Raw genomic sequence first — 26,263 nt, 5'->3', positions numbered from 1 at the left:
GAAGACATTTGTTCATGTAATGATTATGAATTGTTTAAGATACTGCGTTCCATTAATATTGGTTTAAAACACAGCAAAAATATTACTATCTGAAAGTCATGAGTGAACTGTAGACTCAAGTGACCAGGAAATGTTTTACTCCAATCTTTTGATGTCCAACTTTTATAAACCTTTATGAATTGTAGCGTCAGTTTGCTATTCTTACCTGATTGAAGTGTAACTTGGTGCTCTTCTGCAAACTGTAACCCATTTATTCCAAAATTCCTTATTGTGCAATCAAATGTGGCTTTTGATTCCAAACACCATGCCGGTAACAGGAGGCTCTTTGAGATGTTTATGCCTTAAATTGTCTGCGACCTCTGGTATGTTATTTTCTTCCATTTTTTTTCCAGAGGTCACCCAGAGCACCATTTGTGGGGGAAAAAAACAACAAAAAACCTTCGTTAGAATATTGATTTATTTCTATTGCAGAGTTTAGATACAGGAGTTAACATTATGTTCGATCTTCGAACCTTCATCGGATTTTATTTTGTAGATGCAGATCGGAAGTAGCGACTCTCACGACACCCGAGGGCTTGACGGCAGATGTCCGGGAGCGCGGAGCCCACACGTCGCTCTCTTCACTACATCGCACCACTGCGGTAGGATCGGGGTGGCATCAGCAGAGGAGCAGACAGCAGGTAGCCAACACAGTTCACTTGTTCCTGCTCCGCGCAACCCCAGAGGCGACTTTATCACTTAGGAGGTACTTTCCCTTGAAAGGACATACTACAGCAGCATCTCCCAGGTTTGTCCCTGCAGCCTGGCGAGAGCGGAGGAAGGAGAAGTTTTGATTTGTGTTTGTGTTTTTTTTTTTTTAAACCACAATCCCTGTAACCTTGGAAGACTCACCTGATTGCTGTGCGAGGATGGGACCGCTACTCCCTTTCATCGTGTTGTGTTTGAGCGCCGCTGTCCCACACCGTGTGAAAGGTGAGTGGACGAGTGAAGCTGTCATTACCTCATTTAGCGTTATTTGAGTCGAAGTAAGGGACTGTGTGCAAAATATATTAAAAGTGCTGAGGATTTTAATTAAGGAGAAGAAGATGCACAAAACGTTATGTGGGTCTGTATTGTTTGCAGCACCCTGCATGGACGCTGTGTTAATATGTATACTCGTTCACGATCCATTAGTTAATGGGGTTACATGTGTTTCTAGGATACTTTTGATGCAGTCAGAAGGATGAAAACATTTCTTTATCCATGCATATTTTTACTAGAGGGATGTTTACCGCATTAGGCGCACAGAGTTCATATAAAAATGGGTATTTCTGCGCTCCCTTCTCGAAATGTGCATCTGCTGCTTGTCTGGATAAAATATGCTGAGCGGTCAGGTTTAACTGCCTCTACGATCACCCCTTCTCTTTAACAAGCTGGTTTCTGAGAAAATGAAGACAGATAAATAATAAAATAAATGTTGTAAGTGGAAGAGCGAAACTACCAAAATGAGAATAAATTGCTCCTTCCTTGGTAGCTGCAATGTTATTGACCGGGATGACATCACAAAAAGGTCAATTAGGCACTTTACATCTAACCTGGAGTTTTAGCATTAACAGCCAGACTATCTTCTCTACAGAGGAAATTGCTACCTGCTTGTAGATTGACCTATACACTTTAATATCCATTACAAACGTCCTCTTCTCCTTTTAAGCTTTCCGTTCTTTGGATCTTGGGAATGTTTAGGCTTTTGCCTGCCTTAATGCTGTTCATGGTCAGCACAAAAGCAGTATACTTGTGGGATAGTATGTGAGGAAAACTGTCTGCAGTTGCGCTAATGGAAGTGGGTCATGCCATCCTCCTTGTCTCTATCCATTTAACGACACACTTGCCTCAGGAGTCACACATGTCAGGCAAACCTCGGTCTCTAAACAAGGAGTCTGACTTTCTAAGGCTCCCTGAGCCACGGTGTCAACTCAGTGTCAACCGTTGCAAAACATAATACTCCCTTGTATACTGGCATAATGAGTCTGGAGGAGAAGAACAGAGCTCTGGTGCTTTGGGTCGGCTTGTTCCAAGGCTCGGAGAGTTAAAAATATACCTCGGCGGTACCTTAATTAATCCCAGTAAAAAATTTTGACGTTATGAAGTGAAATTCATCTAACTGGCTATGAGCTAGAACGGGATTCTCAAAGTATGATAACCTTGAGTAAAAATACTTAGGTTTCCTGGTATTTAGACCGAAAATGTTTTGCATTATTGTTTCGTTTTGAAACAGAAAGTCAACTATTTTTCATACAGCTGCTAAAATATTGCAGTATATGTAGCATTCTGTTGGACGCAGACCTTTGAAAAATGGATGTTTTCAGGAAATGAACATCTGATCTCAGTTACATGCTCTGTTTGATAATTTTAATCGGAAATGTAGCAATGACATCTCAGAAACGTAGGGTTATTACTAAAGTTACACTAGGAAACCAAAAATGTCTAAAAATGGAGATGTTATGATACAAGGCTATCTTCTTGGGTCATAAGTTTACAATCTGCCACTTTACAGACATTCAGCTCTTAGTTTGGCATCTGCAGTTTCATATGTAGGCAAAGCAAGTTTAATTGTAATATTTCTTCACTAGGTAAGTTTATTAGATAAAGGGTTAAGGGTTTTTCTCACAACTCAGTTTTTTGTTTTAGAGCTTAGAAGTGTAGGAACTTAATGTGACCTCCTGCTGTTTTGAGACGGACCTGATAAAACCAAGTAGAAAGTTCTCTGAACACCAGAGGTGTCTAGATACCTGGCGAGAAATCTGGATTGTATTCACTACTGATGTTTTTGCCTTATAGTCCAATACTCAGCACTCAAAATCACCAGATAGGATGCACTTCTTTCATTTCCATGTTTGTGTTTTATGCAATCACGCACATTTCCAATTGACCAAATTTGTCTCGTTTGAAAGCAAAAATGTAGAAGTTGTGCCTTTGCTCGCTGACCAGGGGAAGAGGGGCACCGTGTTTTAAGCCGTTATACTGATCAGGTTTAAAGAATAAACGAAAATCAATCTGGCATCTCAGTAAAAAGTGGTAAAACAAAAGTCTATGATCTGCTGATGTATGTATGTCCAAGGAATGTACATGATACAAGATTAAATTTTCTTGAAGGCAACATTGCCTGTAGCATCAGATTGAGTCCCAGAGATACAGAAACCGTACTTAGACAGAGGAAACGTTGCACCTATCCGCAGTCATTACTCAATGATAGCTGGTGCCTTCAGAGATAGCCCAAAAAACAAACACTATTGGTGATGTCACACAGTGCCACTGAAATAAATTGATGTGCCAGAAACATTGCCCCCCCAGGTAAAAACAGACTGCATTGTTCCAAGTCTGTGGGCAATACATCACATCGTCTGGTACTGGTGCTGACTCTCACACATTGTTTGGTATTCTGCCTGTCAAGCTTGGACAAAGCACAGGGTTGCACTCAGTGTGTGGAAATGTAAGATGCTCTCCTCTCTGTGCAAAGACCTAATGGAATTTTTCTTATTTTCGATATGGGTCGTATTATAATAATGTACAATTGAAGGCTTTTAGGCAAATGGTAAGCCATCTTGATTAGCAGTGTAATTGTCCACATTCAACAAATTATGATGAATGATAATGTTGCTGCTTTGTTGTGCTCAATGGATTCACTCTGAAACAGACAAACCTTTTCACAATCAGTCATAGAAATGTCATTGCTAGAATATGAAATAACCTCTTTCAGCTTAAGTCTGGATGGATTTTCAAATTCAGTTTACTTCAAAACTTCTTTATTAATCCAAGAGTGAAATTAAATGTTATAATTCACGTTATAATTTAAGTTTCTTCAAAAAGTAGTTTTAAACACTGATGACCGTTGGGTAGAGATGACCTCATGTAGTATTCTCTATTACTACAGATCTTAAGCCTCAACAACAATGAAGACATTGTTGCTGTATCAGTCTGATGAAGAGGATCATATATTGCTCATTTTATGAAGAATCTTTCTTTGTACACTAATCTCCAGAATCTCATGTTGCCTATTATGATCAATGGAAACAAGGATTTGAACTTCCTCCTTTTCTCCCTCTTCTCTACTTTTCTGGTTCCATTTTTTAGGGTCTTTTTAGGATACCACACATCAGAAGCAAAATGGTGTTTCATATGTATAGATCTGCATAATGTTGGCACTATTGTCAAACATTTAATGTTCTGTTGAAGTGATGCACGGCCATGCTTCCAATGACTGGTGTACTAAAAAAAAGTAAAACAAACAAGCGCAATTTTATATCTTGTTGAATGTACCAATACAGACCCTGTTACTGGACTTCAGTTTTACCAGATTGTTGACGCTTCTGAGTAGGAGAGTTGGTTTTGACACCTACCAAATACTGCCACTGTGAGTTGTTACATGGGAAAAAACAAGGCTTTATTTTTGATGCGTGCCTTATGCTGCCAATGTCCATCCATCCATCTGTCCGTCCATCCATCCATCCGTCCATCCACCCATTAAGCTGAGTTCAGCTAATAGGAATCTGATCTAGATGTTTTGTTTGTTGGATTTTGTTTTTTCATCATGACAGAGCAAAACATTGCAAGCATTTCTGCAGTTAAGAACTTAAACCATATAAACATCTCCTGTTCTTTCCTACCACCAGCTGCGAACGTGACATCAACATATTTAAACTTGTCGTATGAGGCAGAGACTGACTCTTGACCCAGAGGTTGTGGTGCACTTCTATCCAACTGAGAACTATGGCCTCAGGATTAAGCTGAACAAATAGGATTAATGCTAATTAGATTTCCCAAATAATTACTAGTTGTTGTACTTAACAATTCATATTCTGCACTTCCCTGAACGAGTTATGACTTTGTTTCTATTTAATTGCTAATTCTTGAATTCATATACATCTAATAGGAATTCATCTGAAACCTCGTTACATTTCTTGGCCTGTGCAAGTTCTGGTTGAACTTTGGGTAACGACTTGCAAACCCTGTCCAGTATGACCTTCATCCTGGTTTTAGAAGCAACAGTCTTCAATTATGGAATAAAGGTCAGGACTTTGTCAGATCACCATCCCTGATAACTGCAGGAATCAATGTGACTCAGTAGATGCCATCCTGTGCATAAGGAAATTTCTGCATAGGAAACTGTGAGGCACTGACGTTGGCTTAAATTATTTTGGGATATATTTGTGGAACTTAATTGGGCTATTCCTCGTCCATGCACATGTTCCTTAATCCCCTTAATATTTGACGGAGAAGTCATTTGTCTCTTATGGTGACAAGTTAATGAATAAAGTGCTACTTATGTCGTGATGTAGTCAGACCTCTACTGTCCTGCCTACATTTCATGCTCAACTTAATAATAGGGCACTAGGGGGACGGTTATAGGGGATTCAAGGACACTCAGGCGAAGAGCTTTAATAAAGGTATGACACGAAGGTGGCAGTGTTGGTTGGAACATATTCTTTAAATCAACACGGCTTCATGTTAGGTATGTGAATATTTTTGCTTTATCTTTTTATCTTATTTAACTTCCAGTAATTGAGTAAGCACGTGACTAGTCCACAGTCTCTTTCGAAATGCTATGCTGGGCTTCAGGCTCATTTCTCGCTTTTAAGGTAACTTGCAGCTTATCAGTTCCACGTTTGTACATCAGAGAATGGAAAAAGGAGAAATGTTTAAACTCCTCTCATGGAAAAAAAAGGCTTATCGGCAGTAAAAATAGCTTCTTTTCATGCACGACTCTTCTTGTTTTTTTCCCCCTTTAAATCATTATCTGCTCTTATTCACACAAGTCTGGAAACATTGATTGTAAAACCGCTCAGACATGTTAAAAGTATCATTTACTGAAAGCAGCAGGCAGCATTATAATGGTGGGTTTAAGCTGTGATTTTATTTTATTTTTCTCCCCAGCATTATATTAAAGCCGGTGTCAAAATTCAAACCGTGGCTCTGCCAGGAAAAAGAGGACCCCTGAAAATAGTAAAAAAGATTATATGAGTGCTCTTTTTGTAGTGTCAGTTCATGTTGAGTGTACATTAGTTGTTCTGCTAAGAACATGGAGCAGCCTATCATCTCGTAGCTCAAGCTTTCATAAGACCACACACTGGTTTTAAGTAATCCCACTGGGTCGTGATAAATGACTCAACTGTGAGAAGGCTCACAGTGTGTGTTTAGCAAAAAAAGAAAAAGAAAACAGATGATAAGTTTTATATAGCCCTGTCTGAAATATATGCACTCTGGAAATCTCCGTGTACGCCTTTGCTTGCTCAAATAAAACATCCAGATTGTAAATACCAACAATCCAGATTAGTTTGAGTTTAGTGGTCAACAGTCATACTTGTTTGTAAAAGCCTAAATACAAAGTAAAGTAACCAGAGCGACCGGACAGAAGCATTAGTGTCCACATAGGAAGAAATATCAGCTGATGCCTGTGTGGACATCAGCTGAATTTGACTGTATTCTGATATAATTATAATCAAATCATATCCTTTATGAATGAACCTGAATCCGTTTGACTTGGTCTCATTAATTTGATTTGCATCGTTGTACATTGGATTTATGTATTCCTATATATTTTGATATGAATTGGACCTATTTTGTATAATACGATATATAAAATGAATAGAAATACATTCAAATACATTGAATTGAATTATAAAACTCACCTGAAATAAGGAGCAGAATGGCAGACCGGTATAATTATTAACTCCATGCATCTCGTGTTCGATTTTTTTTTTGTTTGTTTTAAAATAAAGATAAAATCTAAATGTCTGAGAAAAAAATGAGTGTGCCCTGCGACAGAATGGCGACGTGTCCAGGTGACACCAGCATTTCTCCCGACCCCACTATAGGACAAGGGTGTTAGAAAATGGGTGGATGTATTAAATGAGTGTGTTAATTCATGCTGCCGCTAAACCGTGGTAAAAACTACTCTGTTATCAGACCATGAGAATCTGACATATGCTGGTAAGCTAGTTTGGTAGAGTCAGCGACCAATGCTAAAACAGACACTTTTTCAAGAGTTTTACCCATTATGTCTAACATACATCAATTACACTGAAAGACATTGTTTTAGCTGCCAACAGGGATGAAGACAGATTGGAAACATGGGGAGAATGAGTGGATCTGACAGGAGGCATGAAAGCAGAGAAGAGACAGAGAGTGAGCTTTTATTCTAAACTGTTGCAGGAGTTAGTTGACAAAAAATAAAAATAAAAACTAATAAAAATAGGGCCCTGGACTGTCAGTGGTACAGAAGTGATGTGGAGTCTCTAACAATGATGAAGTATTTTTCCATACTCTTTTAGTGCTTAGACTTAAAAAAAAAAATAATTTGGCTTGTTCCTGTCAGTGTCACTGAATATTTTTGTAATTATTTTTCAGCTGAATAAGCTCTACTCTGTAAGAAATGCAGAGATTGAAAGATATTGTGAAGAAACTCAACATAATTAGTAGCACTAACCATTTGTAGTGCAAATATTCATAACTCCTTTCATAAACATCAAAAGATTATATTTTTTGTAGTTTAGGAATTGCATAAATGTAAACACATCTGTTTTGATGAAGAGGATTGATCATCTTCCATGATCAAGTTTGTGTCGAGGCATTAAGTTTGTTGAGCAACATAAAGAATTATGGTAAGCACTAGGATGTATTCGATCTTTTTCTCTATGCTGACTGCTTTTGTTTATTTATTTGTTTTGCTGTGTGAGTGGTTGCTCAGAGCTCTGGGCCTGACTGATTTGTTGGAGGGGTGTCACACCAGCATCAGCCTTTCTTTATCAGTGTTTACCAGAAGTGTACCTTTTCATAACAGATCAATAAGCAGAATAACTGATTTTGGATTATAGTGCAGAATCACAGCAGCCTTTAAATCTCTGGAGGAGAGTAGCTACAGCTGGTTTAAGTTTTACTGGCTGACTACTGCTTTGGGAAAGTGGGGTTAAAACTGCACAGTAGCCTTTTCTGAGTTTGTACCCCACGCATAAATGGTTAGATGAGGCAAAAACCATTAAATGTTGCATGCTTAAACAGAAAGCTGGCTAAACTGGCACATTTTAGGGTTGTTCTTCGGCTGTGAGGACATGAAGTCTTTTAGTGCTTGAGTGGGGGTTAGTATTCTCCTTCTCATCTCTGAAATTTTCCTTTCTAGGAGTACTTGAAGGCTTTAAAGAGCTCCCAAGTATTTAGGGATTCTTTTTTTCAAACTTCTAATGATTTAAGATTTGGAAAGATTTCTTTTTTTCAACCGTTTGAAACCAAGGCTTGCAGCATTCTGCTTGTATTTATTGCAAATATTTTGCAGATTTCATACACTGAAGCTTTGCCAGACCAAGTGGAAATTAATGTCACAGTAGATAAATTTTCTTTGTTATGATAAAGTTTCCCCAGTTGGATTTTGCAACATCAACACATTTTTAGCAAACCTAGTCATCTGATTTTAGATTAAATGGTTTAGCATGTGGATAAGATTATTACAAACAATAGGAGATAAAGAGTTACAGGCCTCCAGATTCATTATGTAAGCATTGATCCTGGATGGGTAACAGTTAATGGTCTTAACAGTTTTTTATTTCCTTTCACAAAGAAGGTCTCCCCTTAAAATAAAGTTTGGACAAGGCTACCATAATCCTTCCACCATTCTGTGACAAACATATACAGTGTGTTGCAAGTATTCACTCCCCTCATAGAGAAATGTTTAATCCATCATCTGAAAATGGAAAGCGAATGTCACAAACGCAAACCTACCGGGACATCACTGTCTCCCAAAACTGATAGATCTGGCAGTTCAGTTTGAATTTAATTTAGTTTCACTAATTCAGAACGAATGTCACCTCCAGGCACGGCAAAACAAACGGCTCCTAAACAATAAGAGGATTAATCACAAAAATCACATAATAACTGCAAATGAGCTGAAAAGATTCATAGATTAGGTGGGAGGACAACTTTCATTTGTGCGCTCCACAAATCTGGCCTTTATGGAAAAGTGGCAACAAGAAAGCTCTGATGAAAAGGTTCTGAGCATAATATGGGCTACATAAACATCCAGAATAGGGTTCTCTTATACAATGTGACCAAAACAATGTAAACTGCTATGAGTAGCATTAAAACGCACACCACCCCCATGAAGACAGTGGTAGCAGCATCATGCTGTGGCAATTTTCATCTGGCCAGATGAAGATGGAACGATAGATGGGGCTAAATACAGGACAATACTGGAAGAAGACCTGTTAGAGAGTACAAACGACTTAAGAGTGTGAAAAGCCTTCAAAACTGATTATCAGAGTAAACCATTTAGTCTAACTGGGACAGAGCTAATTTCCTAGGACGAATGGAAAAACTTCAGTCTGTAAATGTTCAAAGCTAGCAGAGTCGTTCCCCTGAAAGAATTACAGCAGAGGTGGTTTCGCTACAATTACAAAACCACCTTTTGTAATTGTAGCAAAAGGCGGTTCTACAAAGTCTTGATTCAGAAGCGCTGGCTGCAAACTAACACAATAATGTTAGTTTATTTGTAACAAAAATTAAAACTTAAAAAGAATATATTAATTTCATCTCGTTCTACAGTTATGGATTATTTTTGCTCCATCACACAAAATCCTGATAAAATACAAGGGAGTTTCTAGTTATGTGACAAAAATGTAGACGAGCTCAAAGAATGTAAATACTTTTGCAATATACTGTTGCTGTTTTAACTTATCTTTGAGCTACTGGTGCTGGATGCGGGCTATGCGTTTGTGATTTTGTGTGTGTGCACTTCTGCGTGGGTCTCTGTTTGCAAAGTTAGAAGATGTAACCCAGAAATGTCATTGCACAAAGTTAAGGCAACAATTCAGACTGTTTTTGCACATTGCTGATGTGAATCTATACTTCTCTCATTTTCAAAAGCACAAAGAAAAAAAAGCACTTTTATTTATCATGCCAGCCAGATGGGTTTTTCTGATATTTCTTTTAAATAAACTCCATTTTGAATTGAAAGCTCTAGTGGAGCCTTGTGCTTTATCTTAAACATAGATAAGCCTCTGATGTGTTTTAAGGAGGTTTATTTAGGGTAATGGCATACCTACTGAGAGGTGAAGTACAGTGTTTAGGCAAATATCGTCAGCCCAGATGTTTTAAATTACCCCTTGGGATGCATGGTGCATACAGGAAAATAGAGTGAGAAAGGTAAAAGGCTGTGAATCGGGATGAAAATTGACTCTAATGTGGAATTCAATGGACAGAAAACACTCATCGTCAAACATCAAAGTAGGACCCATTCAAAAACTGAAAATTATTCTCCAGTGTGGAAAAAAGAACCCGTTGGCATTTAGAAGTTAAGGCAATAGTTGCTACAAGTTGCAGCATCTTTTAGTATTAGAGTGCAGAAATGAACCTAATAACCTCTTTCTTCTTTTTCTTTAGATATTTTATTTCTGTAACATTATAAATTTTGTAGGCCTACACAATCCGTGGGAAATTAATAGGTAGTTTTTTTCCCCATTTTTAAACAGAGGAATTTAGGGTGGTATAATTTTTTGGAAGAAAAGGAACAAGAGAAGGACAAAGTAAGATCATGCCAGACATTAGAGATGCTACTTTTTATTAGACTATATTCTGTTCTGCCCCGAGGCTTCATTTTGCTTCGACCCCGTAATATCACCAAGGGCAAGCTAAATTCTCTTGCAACCACCTGTGTAAGTCATGCCACTAAGTGATACAACTCAAAGGAATGGGAGGAATAGTTCCTCCCAAAAGAGAAGAAATGTCCAAAATAAATTTAAGTAATGGTTTTATTAAAAGATCACGCCTACAGAGAGGTCAGCATAGGTTATGTAACTTCAAAGGTATTTTGTAAACTACAAATTCCCCAGGGAAATAGATAAAATATTTAATGGATTGCTGCTAGTTTGGGTATAGTTGATGTGTTTTACCTCACAGAGATTTAAGTTTACCTTCTTGAAACATCAGAAGGAAACATTTTTAAAAAACATGTTAAGAAATACTTTTTTTTAGAGGTGCAGCATTAATTAGTAGCAGTTTTTTTTATTTTTATTATTGAACATGCCTTTATTTAATAGGAGTCCATATTACCATACTAAGCTTCCCTGAGTTTTCTGAAGAACAGGCCCACAGTATTATGGATTATCGTAAGAGTAGCCATGCAGTGATTCTCTGTATTTTCATCCTTTGTTCCACAACTGACACACCCTCACGTCAGTAGGGTTAATGTTGTCATTGAAGAAAAGCACACAGTTCCTGTCAAGATCCTGGAGGTATTTAGTGAGCTTGTCACAGTGATAATTGTGATAGTAGTTCAGAAAAGGCCTTTTTCTGACATGCCTCCTAAGCAGCTGATAGGTTTTAGATACCATCTAATCGTTGTTATTTAGACACAGTGACCCCAAGATGCTGTTACATTACTAATGTTTTTACTATAGAAGCAGTATTCAATTATTACTATTTTATGAAAAAAATGTCATCAAAACCAACATAGCACTGGAAAATGTGCTATTTTGAGTCTCCCTCCTCATTAAGCCCTGAATCATGTGTGAAAAATAGTATGTGGAAAGCTGAGCAAAATTTCACAATCATCACCTCGGATTGATTTCTGCAAGGAATCATCAAAATAGACTCTTTCTAACAGCATGATGTAGACTAATGGATCTTAAAAAGTATCAATTCATATCCAACCTAAAAGGAAAACTCAATACATGAGAAAAAGTGACAGTAAACTCCAGAGAGAGCCATTATTGGCAATATTTTCATTTATAAATTGAATTGTATTTTCAAACATGACATTGCAAGTCACTGTTCCATTTTTAACAGTTTATTACTCTTTCGATGGATATGGAAAAACTATGCCAGGGATTCGTAAAGATCAGCAATATACTTTAAATGCTATCAAGTCTTCCCCATTTGGAATCGTTTATAAAATAAATGAGCCTCCATGATCTCTCTATTTAGTGCCAATATGAGGGGCACTGGTGAATACATTGACTATAAACTGAGTCTTATTTTTTCTTAAATTATTCATTTCTCAGAAATTTCTATAAGGCATTTTATAGATGGTTTAGTAACTAATAAGAGTTAATAGCGATACGACTTACATTTATTGGAAGGGGAAACAGGAAACACAAAGTGTTTAAATGCTAATTAGAGTTCTGTAGATCACTTGATGTCATAATTATTGTATCAATTATTATATAAAATTTGTAAATTTCCAAATGGAGTATTTAGTAAGCCCTCTAATGCTAAGGTTTGTCTTTCCTCTGGTTTGCTTCAAAGCTAAGTCTTTCCACAGTTTTGTCTGTGTATTATTTACGGGTGTTTGAAGCTTATTAAATATTTACTTGTGTGACCTTTCTAACCTGCCTTAGTAGTCTTAGCCTGGAGTGCTAGTACATTCTGAAAATAGCGTATTGTATTATAATCTTGAAACTGACAGGAGTTTAACAAAAACAGATGTCAAAGGAGGTTGAAAGTTTAAATACTCAGTTCACTGTATTAAAAAAAAGGAATATTTATAGCATCTCACATCCTCTCTTGTTTCCTCTCATAGTATATCACAAACAAAGCAGATAGTCCATGCATAACACACCAATGTATGATTTAGACAGAACATATCCAACTGATCTTGTTTGATGTTATGAATCAAATAAGTGAATAGGGTTTGCCTGGAATTTGGATTAAGCTTGTATATTATTGGGACATGAGATTAAGATATGTACAGTATTTACTGTGCAGTAAATCCTTCAGTCATTTCGAGGATATTTGCAAAGACTAAATTATGTTCTTTGCACAGATTAAAAACAGACAAGAAATTACAGAGAAGAGGCTGTTGCATGATGTTTGAAGGTTTGATAATCACCTTGTAAGGCACATCATCGCACATGTAACCAATGCATACATGGCGTTTTCTCTTTTTTTGCTCGCTGGCTTTCTGGGAAGGTCATGGCTAGAACATAGAGCTCAGTGAACGAGTGGGTAAGCAGGCTCAAGAAAATTCAATTTGTCAGGCTTGGCCTTTTCAGTACATACAATGCACAGCTTATGCCAGTAGGTTTGATATATGAGGGCAACAAATAAGAAAAGATGTTTTTTTTTCCTGTAACGCCATCCATTCTTAATATACTTTTGATGTTGCAGAGGAACACCATGCAGTATCTCTTTAACATTTTGGGCTGACTGGGAGTTTTAAGTTTCACAAATAAGCAATTTTGCTCTGTGAATGACCTGCCAAGTAGGATCTTGAAAAGTCAGGCATATTTGGTTTGCAACCTAGACCCAAACCATGATTTTAGGACTATATGTATTTCCAATGTGAACTTTATTGAAAGACAACAAAAAATTGAATAATTTTCTTCTTTGTTGTGAATGGAGTGTGTGTCTGCATCATTATATGATGTCATGCTTCTAAGATCATTTTCTTTTTTTCATCATTTGATTATCAGCTTTCTCTTAAATAGATCCTTAACACGACACCTACTGACATGAGTGACAGGAGCAACATATCATACAAGAGAAGCTGTTATTTTCTTACTGAAGGATTTGACTGTAAAAGCTTTAATTAGTTTGATGTGCTTTGGAGAGTGGAAGATGTGGTCACATCACATTCAACTCAAAATGGAGAAGTGAACATTTTAAAGGGATGCACACATTGATGTTTAATTCATGGTGTCTTAATGGGTTAAAAGCCGCCATGCTCTAAATAAATTTGGGTGCTTCTTCTGATCAAGCTGCAATAATGCTTATTAAAATTAAATGTTTGTCCCCGCTCCAACATGTCGCAGTTTCTCGCCACCCCCCCAATGTTTTATTTGATCTTTTTTTATTCGATTTCTCGATTAATATGAAATTTTTGTTTACAACAGCCCTAAAATAGTTAAATTTAGTCAAGTGTGTTTGTGTTTTGTACTAACAAAGAGACTTGAACAATTCAGTCTTTTTATTTGGTATGTGGGAATAGGCTTTATTTAACTTTTAAGTAATTTGACATAATCAACTCCTATTTTATTGACAGAAAACTGATTGTAGGAGAACTACATGTAATGATAACAATCTGTTGGTTAATTGTCATTATTAATCGACTGTAGGATACAGTGAATCACAGTCGTCATTGAAACATCAATTTATGCTATATCTGAAACCAAAGGACTGCCTTGATGCAACATTTGGTTGGATATTATATAAGTGCCTTGCATGAACATTCTGCTTGCCAGTGGTAGATTTGTCCAGTTGGATGGACTTCTGTTGCCTTCAATGCTCACAAAGGGTACATATTTCTAGCAACCACGATGCAAAAACTCAGAAGGTGATGAAGGAAAAGCATGAAAACTGGCAGCAAATTATAAGTTGATAGAAATCTGTTATAATTGTAATGTTCTCCAAAACTATCAAATTTTTTTTTTTCCATCATACTTAAAATAAAGATTCCATACATTTCAACCAGTCTTTTAAGTAATTTTTTTTTGTTTGTAGGATTATTTATTTCCGTTTTGATACCTCTGCATATTAATCTTGTTACGACCCGGCCCAAAAAACTGGGGGGACACGGAAAACAGGCAGTGTTTTAAGCCTATAAAAGGCATTTATTTTAAAAAGTCAAAAAATGTCTAGGCATCAGAATCAAATGGCAGCTTGGATGGAGCGATCATGACTGGTCCCTCCACACCAGGAAGTCCGGACCCCAACCTGGTCTGGTCTGGATGGCGACGAGCTTGCGGAGGACGAGAGCGCTACCAGGGGGCAAGCGCAGTGGGCGAACTTGCGGAGGACGAGAGCCTGTCGTGAATGGAACGGCGCTCCTTAAATACCACCCAGGTGGCCGGATGATGGAAGCACCTCCCACTTAGAGGACCTTAATTGATAGGTTAATTGACAGCATAGCACACATTCCAACCGGACCGCCCACAGGGCCGTCACAAATCTATAAACCACATTTGCTTGAATGCAGCTGAGACTGAGCAATTAGTGGTTAAATAAATATCTGCTTGAGGTTCACCAAACAGAATTGAGATAAGCATTTTCAGGTTTTTTTTTTGACTAGTCATTGTGTGGTTGAATACAAAAAAAAAAAAATCTTATATTCCCTTATAAAATGCATCAAGATTAAGAACTCTTACTTTAATCTTTTAATTGATGCATAAAGCAAGAGCATCTACTATGTTGGTCTTTGTCAGTTTAATGGAAATCTATTAAAGATCTACTTAATGCATAAATAGGCATAATGTGTAATTAGACCATCCTTTGTTGGATTAAAATGTCAGTCAACAAACACCAGGCACTTTTTTTCTCTTTTATATTGTATAGAGGTTGAAAAAACATAATTGGCACGTCAGACCTCAATGGAAGTTGGACACCGATACCTGTAAGGAACAATCTTACTAATGTCTCTCTAATGACTGCAGTTTGTTTTTTATTAGTATAAGATGCATTGTTTTTGCATTTAAATAACACTGAAATAAGGAGACGAATGGCAAAGTGACCTGGAGCCATACTATTATTTCAATCTCTCTTTTATTTCAGAGATTAAGAATATGTTGTGTTTTATTATGACAGCACCTTAATACTGTCTGAGCTTCCAAATTAACTCTTAACCAATTAGTAGTCTTGCCTTTGAACATAATTTAAAAATGAAACTATAATTAGTGACCTTAAGAGGTGTTTATACTTGAATCCTATTTAGACAAATATTCCCTTCTGTTTGCTTGGAAATAATCTGAAACTGACTCCAGTGTATATTGGTTGTTCTTGACAATAAAGCCAGGATGTTATTTTGGCAAAGCATTGTGACCATTAGAAAATGGTGATCATGATTTTGGATGATAGATTAATCAACGCTGTGATTGGTTGTAGAAAAAAAAAAAAATCTTAAGAAAAAATTTGGGCAGGCTGAATATTTCAATTTAAAATGCTGCTGCATCCTTTGGGAATTCTGAATCACAGTCACAGAATTTATTTGTATGCCATAATTTGCCTCTCTCCAAAACGCTACACGGGGAACATCACTGAAACAAGAGTGCTAATGAGGGGAAACACTTAATGAACAGGGTCAAAGAAATGCCTCTGTCTGCTGTTGAATATGTATTATTTCTGTGCATTGACGCAAACTGTAACATTAAATGTGTTTTCCCTTTCCCTGTTTGACTTTCCTCGCCGGTTAATCTGACGTGGCACTTTTCATCACTGGCACCATCTTTTCCTTCAGTGTGAAGGATTCAAATGAGACGTGAGCGCTGCTTCTTCATACATGTTTCATGAATCTTTTCAGGCTGCTCCTGGGATGAAAGCGCGAATGTGTGAGATCTTGTCTGGAAAAAAGGGTACAAAAGATGGGAGGTGTCCAAGTTTGTAATGAGGCTAGCAAGATCTCTTGGCTCGCAAGCAAACTAGGGCATCTGTAATGAGTGTGAAGGGATATGAGGAGATGGGGGGACAGGGCAGAGACAGAGAGGTGTTTTGCAACCTTGCGTTCAGCCACAAGCTGTAATGTCAGGCGTCCAAAAGATGCCTGGAAGGAAGCAGATGTCAATCATGCTGTCACTCCCACTCTAAAGAGATACTGAAAGCATGGGTAATTATGACTGTCAGCAAACTCTGCTAGCATTAGCCTGCATGTGATGGCTTGAATCAGTCATTATTTGCTCCTTATTTATCAATAAAATCTTTTTAAAATATTGTATTTTGAAACGGAAATAATTTAAAATTAAATACCACATTGCCAAATTGGTGAGGAATAGAAGCATACATTAGGAATCAGGTGAAATAATTATGAAGGCATATTAGTTTAGGCTCCTAATTAGTAGGGACCTGAAATAGATTTTTTGAGGAATGATATTAATTATCACAATCCATCAAAGGGCGTTGTTGTTATGCTTCCTTGCCAGGATGTGATTTACAACAGAGAGGAGATTGTTTATTCACTTTAGGCCTCTTACACATAATCATCAGCACACATTTTGAACTGATAAGTTCGAAAGTATATGAGTCATAACCTAAAAGTAGGCTTATTTTTTCACTTCAGTCATTTTTGTTCTAGTTTGTTGTAAATGTTGTCGTCTATTTTCTATGTTGCTTCACAGAGCTATGTTGCAAGTTGCTCTTCATAATTTCAAAGGTTTCCATCACAGTTAAATCTAAGATGATTTCCATGGTGACTGCATTTTATTTTGGCTGAAAAGGATAATAAATACTATCCTATTAATATGGTCCTAAATGGGTTGCATCAGTTGCAATTTGGAGGCGGCATAAAATAAATTTCTATTGCTGAGGGCCAGGAGACAGGGTTAGAGGTCACGTAACTATCGACTTTTCTTGAGGAATCTGGTTGATCGTCATCTAGCTATTGCCTTCCTGTTTTAGTGGTAGTTACTCAAAATACACTTTTGATTTTAGAGAAATGCCTTAAAATTAGCTGTATACTTTGAAAACCAATGGAAAGGCTTGTTAATGAAAAAGGTTTGATTGTGTTTAACTTTCAAGATTTCTTATTGTTTTGGCTCAAATACGTTTGCCATATATGATACATTTGTAAGGGAATTGCTCAAATGTATGGAACTGTGTTGAACATGTTAGTATGTTCAATTTAACTTGATCCCATTTAATACTAGAAGATCAGGAAAAAAGTTCTAGACAGAGGATCAATATTACATTGATAATCCAGATACACCAGCAAATCAGAACATTACTTCAAGTATTTACTTCACAACATGCCACGGCAAAAAAAAAATTAAAAAAAATCCCTTTACTCCCATTTCAGAGGAACATAATGCCTTAAAAAGCTCAACATCTGATATGTCTCTGTAGTTACAAAGCCCTTGCACATCTGACTTCATGGTTCATACACATACACAGGTTATACATTCACCTCAAAAGAGCCAGAGTCCCAGGTTGCTTGAAAATCTCGTGAACCCTGCATGCCCTGGGCTGAGTGCATTATCCCTGCCCCTTGCCCATGATGAGGAGAGGTATTGATCCTATGCTGAGACAAAACCCCTCTCTGCACCTTTGCGGGGCTTAAGGTTGTTGGAGGCAGGAAGCAGAGTAATGAAAGCAGCAGAAAGCAGAGACGGGACCAGCTTAGACCCAACCAGGATTGAGACCTTACCACTAAAGAACAATACATTTGGGCATTTTTAAACCCTTAAGTCCAAGTCATTTTGTTTGTTCTTTCTTGGAGCTTAAATACACACTTTGTACTTTAGTTTTTATGCTCATAAAGATAATTTAGGGCTCTTGTGAGAACATACATCCTAGGAATAACTGTAATTTACTCCCACTATAAGGTCAAAATACTAGCAAGAAAAGCCAGCAGACAAGGAGACACAAAAGGAACCATCTTGTGACAAGTAAGGTTGATTAGTGCCAAGGACTCCAGATTTCCAGTTCCTTTGTGATGGTGATAGTATTTATTGAAGCATCAAACCTTTCAGTGACTAGAGATCAAGCTCAAATTTCTGATAAGAGATGCTCATTAGAGTTCACAAAATCTCTATTTTGTGCTGTGTCTTGCATAGAGCAGAATAGATTTAAAAAAAAGAAGCAAATTCATTGCAAGCATACGATATGTTTTGAGAGTGAAATCATTTAATCACATCTTCAAGTTTACTTAACACAGTCAGTGTCCTATTATCTGTCCGTGACTTGGTACAATTTTCAGAGTTATTATTCAAGTATATTTTACATGTTTTGCTCAAAATGCCACAGATTTATAGTATATTCCAGTTCTGTGCATATATTTTGCCATGACACGAGATTTATTCTAGCTTCCATCACACCAGCCTTAAAAGAGATGGAATGGATCTTCTCATATCCCTGCAATGATGAACATCATATGATTTCTGATGTATACTTGAAAATAAAACACGTCAAAGGCAGGACTTTGTCTCCCTCTTTTTCTCTGAGCTGCAAATATTAGGGCCTTGATGTTTCAGCAAAGGGAATACCAAACATCCCTGCCCTTGCGGATCACTTGTGGCTACAGCGAGAGCTTAATACTGCCATTATCTCTTCTACACAAGCCTTGTTATCCTCTGAGGTAAAGAAACTGGAGAGTTGAAGGAGCAGATTAGCTCTTAAAAATATTAATTTTTCTATCCAATCACTAACCTGCCTCACACTGTAGTTTGTAAACTCTGTGGGCAGATACAATGTGTTCATGTGAAGATACAAAGCTGGTTTAAATTAAGAATTTGAAAGTAGATCGATTATTTGTATTTTGGAATACATGAAAAAATAAAAATAATAATTCTTTCACTATTTGCAGTCTGATCCAGCGTTTATATTTCTAAAAGAATCTCATATCTAATAGCCTACCTCGATATTAACATGTTTTTGGACCTCAAAGACATTGACAAAAAAAATAAATAGCAAAGCTGTGGAGCAAAATAACTGAACATGAATTCACCAATGTTCTATTTATGATGTGATGACCTAACATAAGTATGATTTGTGTTTTATCTGAAGATACAAGAGTTAGAGCTTTGTGGGCAATTTCTATTTTAAGTTATGATAAAACATCTTAATGTGATTTGCCCTGAAGAACTACAGTATTACAAGATATGAGAAAGCTTATTTTATTAACGCCTTCTTTCCGTGAGTCTTCATGAATTCTTTATATTAGGAGCAAATACATGGCCAAGTTGCATGTTTCAGTCAGTTGTGTTTTACTATTTTAAAATGTATTTTTTAGTTTTAGTAACTTATTCTAATAATTAGGGTAGTGCTTCTATATCTACGTCTGTGTGTTTATAACCTGTATAAACACACAGACACTTTACCAACATATTTCACGTTTTGTTATCTTCACTTGCCTTTGAAATAAAGATCTGGATTTATTCTACTTATTTTAAGACCTATAGCCTCTGAAAATGTTCATCTGCCTTGCTGGAGAGCGAAGAGACGATTCCTTTTCATGCCTTTTATGTGCTCATTTGCTGATTTCTCAGAATCCCATAGGTTTGTTGACTTTCTTTTTCCTTTTGCCTTCAAACTCAAGAAAGAAAAACTTGTAAAACTTGTCTGTTTGAATCAAGTAAAGTAAGTAAATATCAATAAAAAATATGGAAAGACTATAATTGTGCTCAAAATAGTACAATGTCTTTATCTGTTTACATGCAAGTTTACATGCAACTTACTTGTTTCCTATGTTTCCTGTAAAAAAATAAAATAATAATAATAATAATCCATCCATCCATCCATCCATAATAATATTTCCAATATATATCATCTTTGATTTTTATGATTATGTACGATTGACAGCCTGACTTAGGTAAACACTTACACAGATATTTGATTAAGTAATTTTTTTTTCAGAATGATATGAATGAATAAACTGCATTTTTAGGTTCTAGCCTAATCATGTGGCTAAATAAATTAAAATTTAATTAGATTTAGTTTGCAGTGTGGTTGCATCATCAGTGAACAGAATCTCAGAGAGGAGGCGCAGATGGAGATGAAGAGTGTAACAGAGAGGATTCCAACGAGATCAGCAGAAACTGTGACCTAATCGATTCAATTCGAAATAAATTAAGCAATTTAAAATGTAAAATATTGTTTAAAACCATTTTGCGTATCACTGCCAACAGTGCCAGGGCTCCGTAATTCTCCTTGGTGTTTTACTTACGCTGACAAAAATTTAAATATTAAATTTAATGTGGCTGGTGTCTTTTGTTCATTCTGGTAAAGTCAGTGTTGTTCAAATGAGTAGTGCAGCACGTTTCAAATTCATTTCAGATTTAATTAACTTAAATACAGTGCTACTGTTGTCTGAAATTCCCTTTTTTTTTCCAGGGCTGGGCTACATGCCAATGTTCTACGAACACGAGGAAAAAAAAAAAAACATACCAGATTTATTTAATTGAAATTTGTTTGTGTTTATTTATTTAAAGTTTTCTGAACATTAGGCTGTTCCCGTTGGCTCACTAAAACCACACTGTGTCTGTTTAGCCTTCTAGAGAAATTTAGCATTTTCAGCCTTCTCTAAACATCTCCTTTGTCTTCTCATTTCCCCCACCCTTAGGCCAAAGCTGGTTTATTCCCTCTAGCGATTACATCCAATTAGGAGCAGCGAGGCTTTCTCCCCTCCTCCCTTCCCACACTCACAATGTGGAATACAGTGCAGTGAATCAGGGCTTTCTCCTCTTTGATGTGAACAAATTACACTTCATACACACACTTGGCAAGGAAACAAAGGTTCAGTTTTCTCTTTCAAGTTGGGATTCTTTGTCATTTGGTGAACAACACGATACACAATGAGAAGAGAGACAATTTGATGTGGATTGATGATGATTGCTTTTATGTCTGCTAGTTTCGTATTTGATGTGGATAACTGCAAAATACATAAATGTGCATATTCAGCAAAAATTGGAACTCAGTTTGGTGTTTTAGACTTGACTTAATCTTAACTCAAAACTTGTCGGAAATGTAACTCAAACACTTAAGGAATATTTTTGATATTCACTAACTCGCCAATCACAAGTCTGGCTTCTAAAGCACATGCTTTTCATTTATTGCCAAGAACCTCATACATTAGGGTGTGTGAAAGTATTAGTGTTACTTCTGTTCACCATTTGTGGTTTCCCATTATAATATTTCTTTCTGTCATGCAGATTACTCTTTCTTTACAGCGAGTTCAGTTGAACTGAACGGGTCAGTGCATATGAGGAATATTCATGAAGAGCTTCAAACAACCCTTCTTTATAAATTCAAGATCAGTGACAGCAAAACAACTTAAGTTACACTCATTTTACCGTTTTCATGTTTTTTAAACGGTGAAGTAAAGGATTACGATGTAAGCGTTTATGAAAACCGCACTTTGCCCTCTTTAAGTCTCCTCATTATGTAGACGTGTCAGTTAAAGCCATAACATTGCTGATGGTAGTTCCTGCAGATGTTTTGCATTAAGTGTATCCAGAGTTCATGCATGAGCTTCTCATGCTTCAATTATTAAGATTAAAAACTGATCCAAATAATAAAAAATTGCAATCCTCACTCTCTCTGTTTAACCTTTATAGAGGTCTTTTTAATATTTTTTTATATTTTTCTTTAATTATATATTTATATAATATGAGGTAACCTTTTAGAGCTCAGTGCTTAATAATTGAAATAAACATTAGCGAGAGATACAAAAAAGATGGAAATTACCATAAAATTTCTGGGAACAGCTTGTGCTGGATAATGGGCTCCATGGCATTCAAAAAGCTCATTTGGTTTTGTTTAGTTGTGTTAAACACTTCTGATTTTAACCTGCATACAGGAGGCGGAAAGCAGCAATTCTTTTTAGTGTCAATAGCTACTTCATGATAATCTCCTTTTTAGGAGATTATCATGTAAAGGGTTTTTTTTTTTTTGTTTGTTTGTTCGGTAACCAACTGACTTAAAATTGTATCTGTCAGCTATAAATCTATTTATTGGGTCAAGAAGATTAGTCTAAGTGTAATTATTAGTGGCCACCCGGGTCCTACATCAGAGAATACAAAGTTTGTGGATAATGCATCTATCTGAAATGTTATGTTAGAATTTGCTGAATGTTTTGTCAGTATTTCAGATTTGACTATTTAATTGGGACTTTCAGTTATTTAATTTTCTGGTGTGTTTCATATTTGATCATTTTATCTTTTGGAATATTCTCTGGACTGTTCCCCGTATTTTGGCACAACAAAGATTATTATAAACCATGTAGTAACTTAAATTATGTGGTGGGACTCAATTAAATAAATAAATAAATAAATAGATGTAATTGAAATGATAGTTGACTTCTGTGAAATTGCATAGAAAAAAGTAGAAAACACGAGTCCTCAAAAATAGCCAGAAAATCCCTCTGGTGTCATTGGGGTATGATTTTGGGTCACCTCTGGTAATGACTTGTGGTACCTTGATTGGACAGTGTTGCATTAGTGGCATTATGCATCCTCCTGTCAGAAAGCACAAAGGTACAGTCTATCAAAAAGTCAACACCTATTCAGACATTGTGTTTGTAGACTGTCTGTACCTTGATAAGCTCCTTACCTGCACAGACAGACCCTCCCTCAGTGCCCAATTTAACGCATCAGGGCTAATTTTGTTTGCCCCCTTTGACCTGGTGAATCTCCTGGATCTCATAGAATAGATGCAGGTTCTTGCAGGAGAGAATATAAAGCGTGAACAGCTTCCTTCCTTACAAGTTCATTATCAGTGTACCCACATTACCATTTGGCAATAAGGTCACATATTCATTAAAATATTCATAATCATTATAACAGTAATTTGTTATTTCAACACACTTAGTATTGTTTTTTTGTTCGTAACTCCTTCTGTGCACTTAGCAGCTTCTGTTGGCAAGTACAGTGATGAAGAAAAACAATTAGTCATTCCACTGTTTGTTTAAATGTCTTTTTTTTTCTAAATATTTGCACATTTAATGTCACTTTTCTTTAACAAAGCTCCAAAATGGAATATAACTCATTCTTGTAACCCAGATGGGGTTGAAAGGCAAAAAATAATTGCAATATAATTCTAACATGAGGTGTTTCTTGTTTCGTCTATAGCGATGTGTCAAAGAGACACTTGTTAATAGAGGTCTAACCTGGTCGCCTGTCCCTGACAAAAAGGTAAAATGAGGATAGATGGGTTATTTACTTGCAAAGAGATGGTGCTTAACACTTCATTTGACATGCCAGGGTACTCTGCTGCACCGCCTTGCCATTAGTTGGTACAGTTAATGATAAGGAAGTGCCTCAACAATGCCTCCTTAATTATTGTTGGTACTGTAACTGTGAGTCATTTCACAGCAAGCCACCCACTCCATACCAAGATGATTTAATGTTTATAAGCATGGCTGTGATGGAACAAACACTTTAAAGGGTGATAGTATGTGGGAGAAAGATGCGCGCGGAGCATCTGTTCAGGGCTGGGGAGTAGCTTTGTGCGTGTGTGTGTGTGTGAAGGAGGTATGAGAAAAGGTGATATTTGCAGTGCTAATGTGCAGCACATACAGAGACAATACTTTGTGCCTGAGAACAATTTCATTCTGAACTTTTAAGACTATTTTTACTGTTCTTTTTTAGAAAAAAAAGCAATGTTCAAATTATTCTGTTCAGCTTTTGCAATTTCAGTTCTACTGCTGTATAGCAAATTAGTTGTAATAATTATAAAAACTTGTTTAAATATGCACAAATGTATACTCACTGGCCATTTTATGAGGTTCATTTTGCTAAATGCCAGTTTGGAGCGACTTTTTGGCTTTCAGCACAGCCTTAATACTTTGTGGCATAGATTCAATAACATTGTCGAAATGTTACCCAGACACTTTGGTACATATTGACACGATAGCTGGAAATAGTTGCGAAGATTTTTCTTCTGCAGATCCACAGTATAAGTCATCTGCTACACCACATCACAAAGGTGCTCTATTTAAATTAAATCCGGTGGAGGCCATTGGAGTGCAATGAACTGACTGCCGTGTTCAAGAAATCCGCTTGAGATATATCAAGCTTTGTGATAAGGGGCGTTGCATTGCCGGTGGTAGCAATCAGAACGTGGATACACTGTGGTCATCAAGGAATATACATGGTCAGCTACAAAACTCAGGTAGGCAGTGGTGTTTAATTAATGTTCACATGGTACGAAGGAGCTCAAAATGTACAAACGAAACCGCGTAGCATTGTACCACCTACATCTTTGATTCAGGCAGGATGTTTCCATGCTTTTGTTTTGCTTAGACTACATTCTGATCCTACAATCTGAGTTTTACATTTGAAGTAAAGACTTTTCAAAGTTTCAGAATGTTATTGTCAAATGTTGGTGAATCTGTACAAATTGTTGCCTCAGTTTTCTGTCCAAGAAATTCATCCCAAATGGTCTTTTGCTCCTGGAGCCCATCTGTTTGGAGGTTTTATGCTTTCTATGATCAGAGACAGTAATTTGTTACAACCAAACATAAATCCTCTTTCTTCTCTGCTTTGATGTTCAGACTGAATTTCCATAAATTTAGTCTCTGTAATTATTTATTTTTATTGCCATTCTGATCAACTCATTCAGTATTTGCTGCCACAAACAAACAAACAAACAAACAAACAAAAAATAGATGTTTACACTTGACACATGTAAACAGAATGTCAGTTGAGTATTTTTTGTCAGTTCTGATGCTATTCTGCTAACTAGGAGTCACAGATCCATTACCCAGATTGTGTTTATATGCATCTGAGTTTTTAATTCATTTATTTTTTATTTTTACAATTCTTTGCCTTTTCCCTGGAAGAGTTCTGAACAATTTTGAAGATTTGCATCGAGCAGATAAAAAGTTTGTCTGTTGTTTGACAACAGTGGTTACTGGTGGTCATGACAGTGATGCGCACAATTTGCTTTTTAGCCACGTGGTTATAGGGAAGCCTATTCCTTTTGCTTATGAAGACATTTGGGGTTTGGTGTGTGGAAAATGTGGCAATTTCCATCTTTGCTTCGACTGCTTTGTAGCAAAGTTTAACTGCCACAGTGGCTTGAGCGGCCCTAAGCTGGCCACAGTTGATTGATTCACTCTAGTGTGCACCTTGAGTGTGATGCACAGCCTTACTTTGTTTCTGGACTGTATTGAATGCTCCCAAGACTAGACATTTAACTTTGGTAATTGAGTCAATCATCATGACTCTGCTTATAATTTGTTTCGTTATGAAATGAAATAACTGTTTTTTGTTTTTTTCTGATAATATTAGATAAAGAGTGGTGCTCTTATCCACAAGAGATAAACCTTGTGATGCAGCGTATGCTGGGTGATTTCACACATCTATGTTGAACACGAGCCAAGTGTTTGGTGTGCCTACTGTTCTTTGCTATCATGCGATTCACTACATCAACACTTGGAGAGAGAGAGAGCGAGAGAGAGAAAGAAAAAACACCTTCATGTTCTTTATCTTCTCTGCATGTGTATTTATGTGTGGGTGTGAAGCGTTGTCTGTGCTCGGAGGCATATGTTTTATTTTCCTCTTATTTATTTATTTTATTTACTTGTTCATTTGCTAGTGTGTGATTATGTGTGTATACAAAACGTGTCTAAGAATTTTCAAGTTTTCGCCTTGACCTCATGGTAAGTGAGGAGGGAGAAAAACCGGAGAAAAAAAACCCCTCACGAAGCGAAACATGGAACGGCTTGGTTGGGGATTACTGTGGCCCGAATGCATGAGGAAACACCGAGGGGAGCCTCTGCTGCCAGACAGATGAGAGGCTGACAAAGTGCTCAGGCTTTGTGTGACTTTGGCCTAGGCTTTCGCTCACATTCAAAGCAGAGTAACTGACTGGTCCACAATTA

The 26,263-nt window shown here is 36.8% G+C and overlaps 1 protein-coding gene across 1 annotated transcript in view; it reads left to right on the top strand.

Annotated features, from left to right (window-relative positions):
• Positions 1-491: 491 nt before the first annotated feature.
• Positions 492-26,263, top strand: part of LOC122827892 (EGF-like repeat and discoidin I-like domain-containing protein 3) — a gene marked incomplete at its 5' end in the record, with an annotated part of 119,356 nt that continues 93,584 nt past the window's right edge. The window contains 3 exon segments of the mRNA XM_044110986.1: positions 492-704; positions 706-745; positions 886-972. Coding sequence (XP_043966921.1) covers positions 492-704; positions 706-745; positions 886-972 — 340 coding nt within the window.

This window comes from Gambusia affinis, linkage group LG03, assembly GCF_019740435.1.
Source record: "Gambusia affinis linkage group LG03, SWU_Gaff_1.0, whole genome shotgun sequence".
Taxonomy (NCBI): Eukaryota; Metazoa; Chordata; class Actinopteri; order Cyprinodontiformes; family Poeciliidae; genus Gambusia; species Gambusia affinis.
This window is presented reverse-complemented; position numbering and strand designations above follow the sequence as displayed.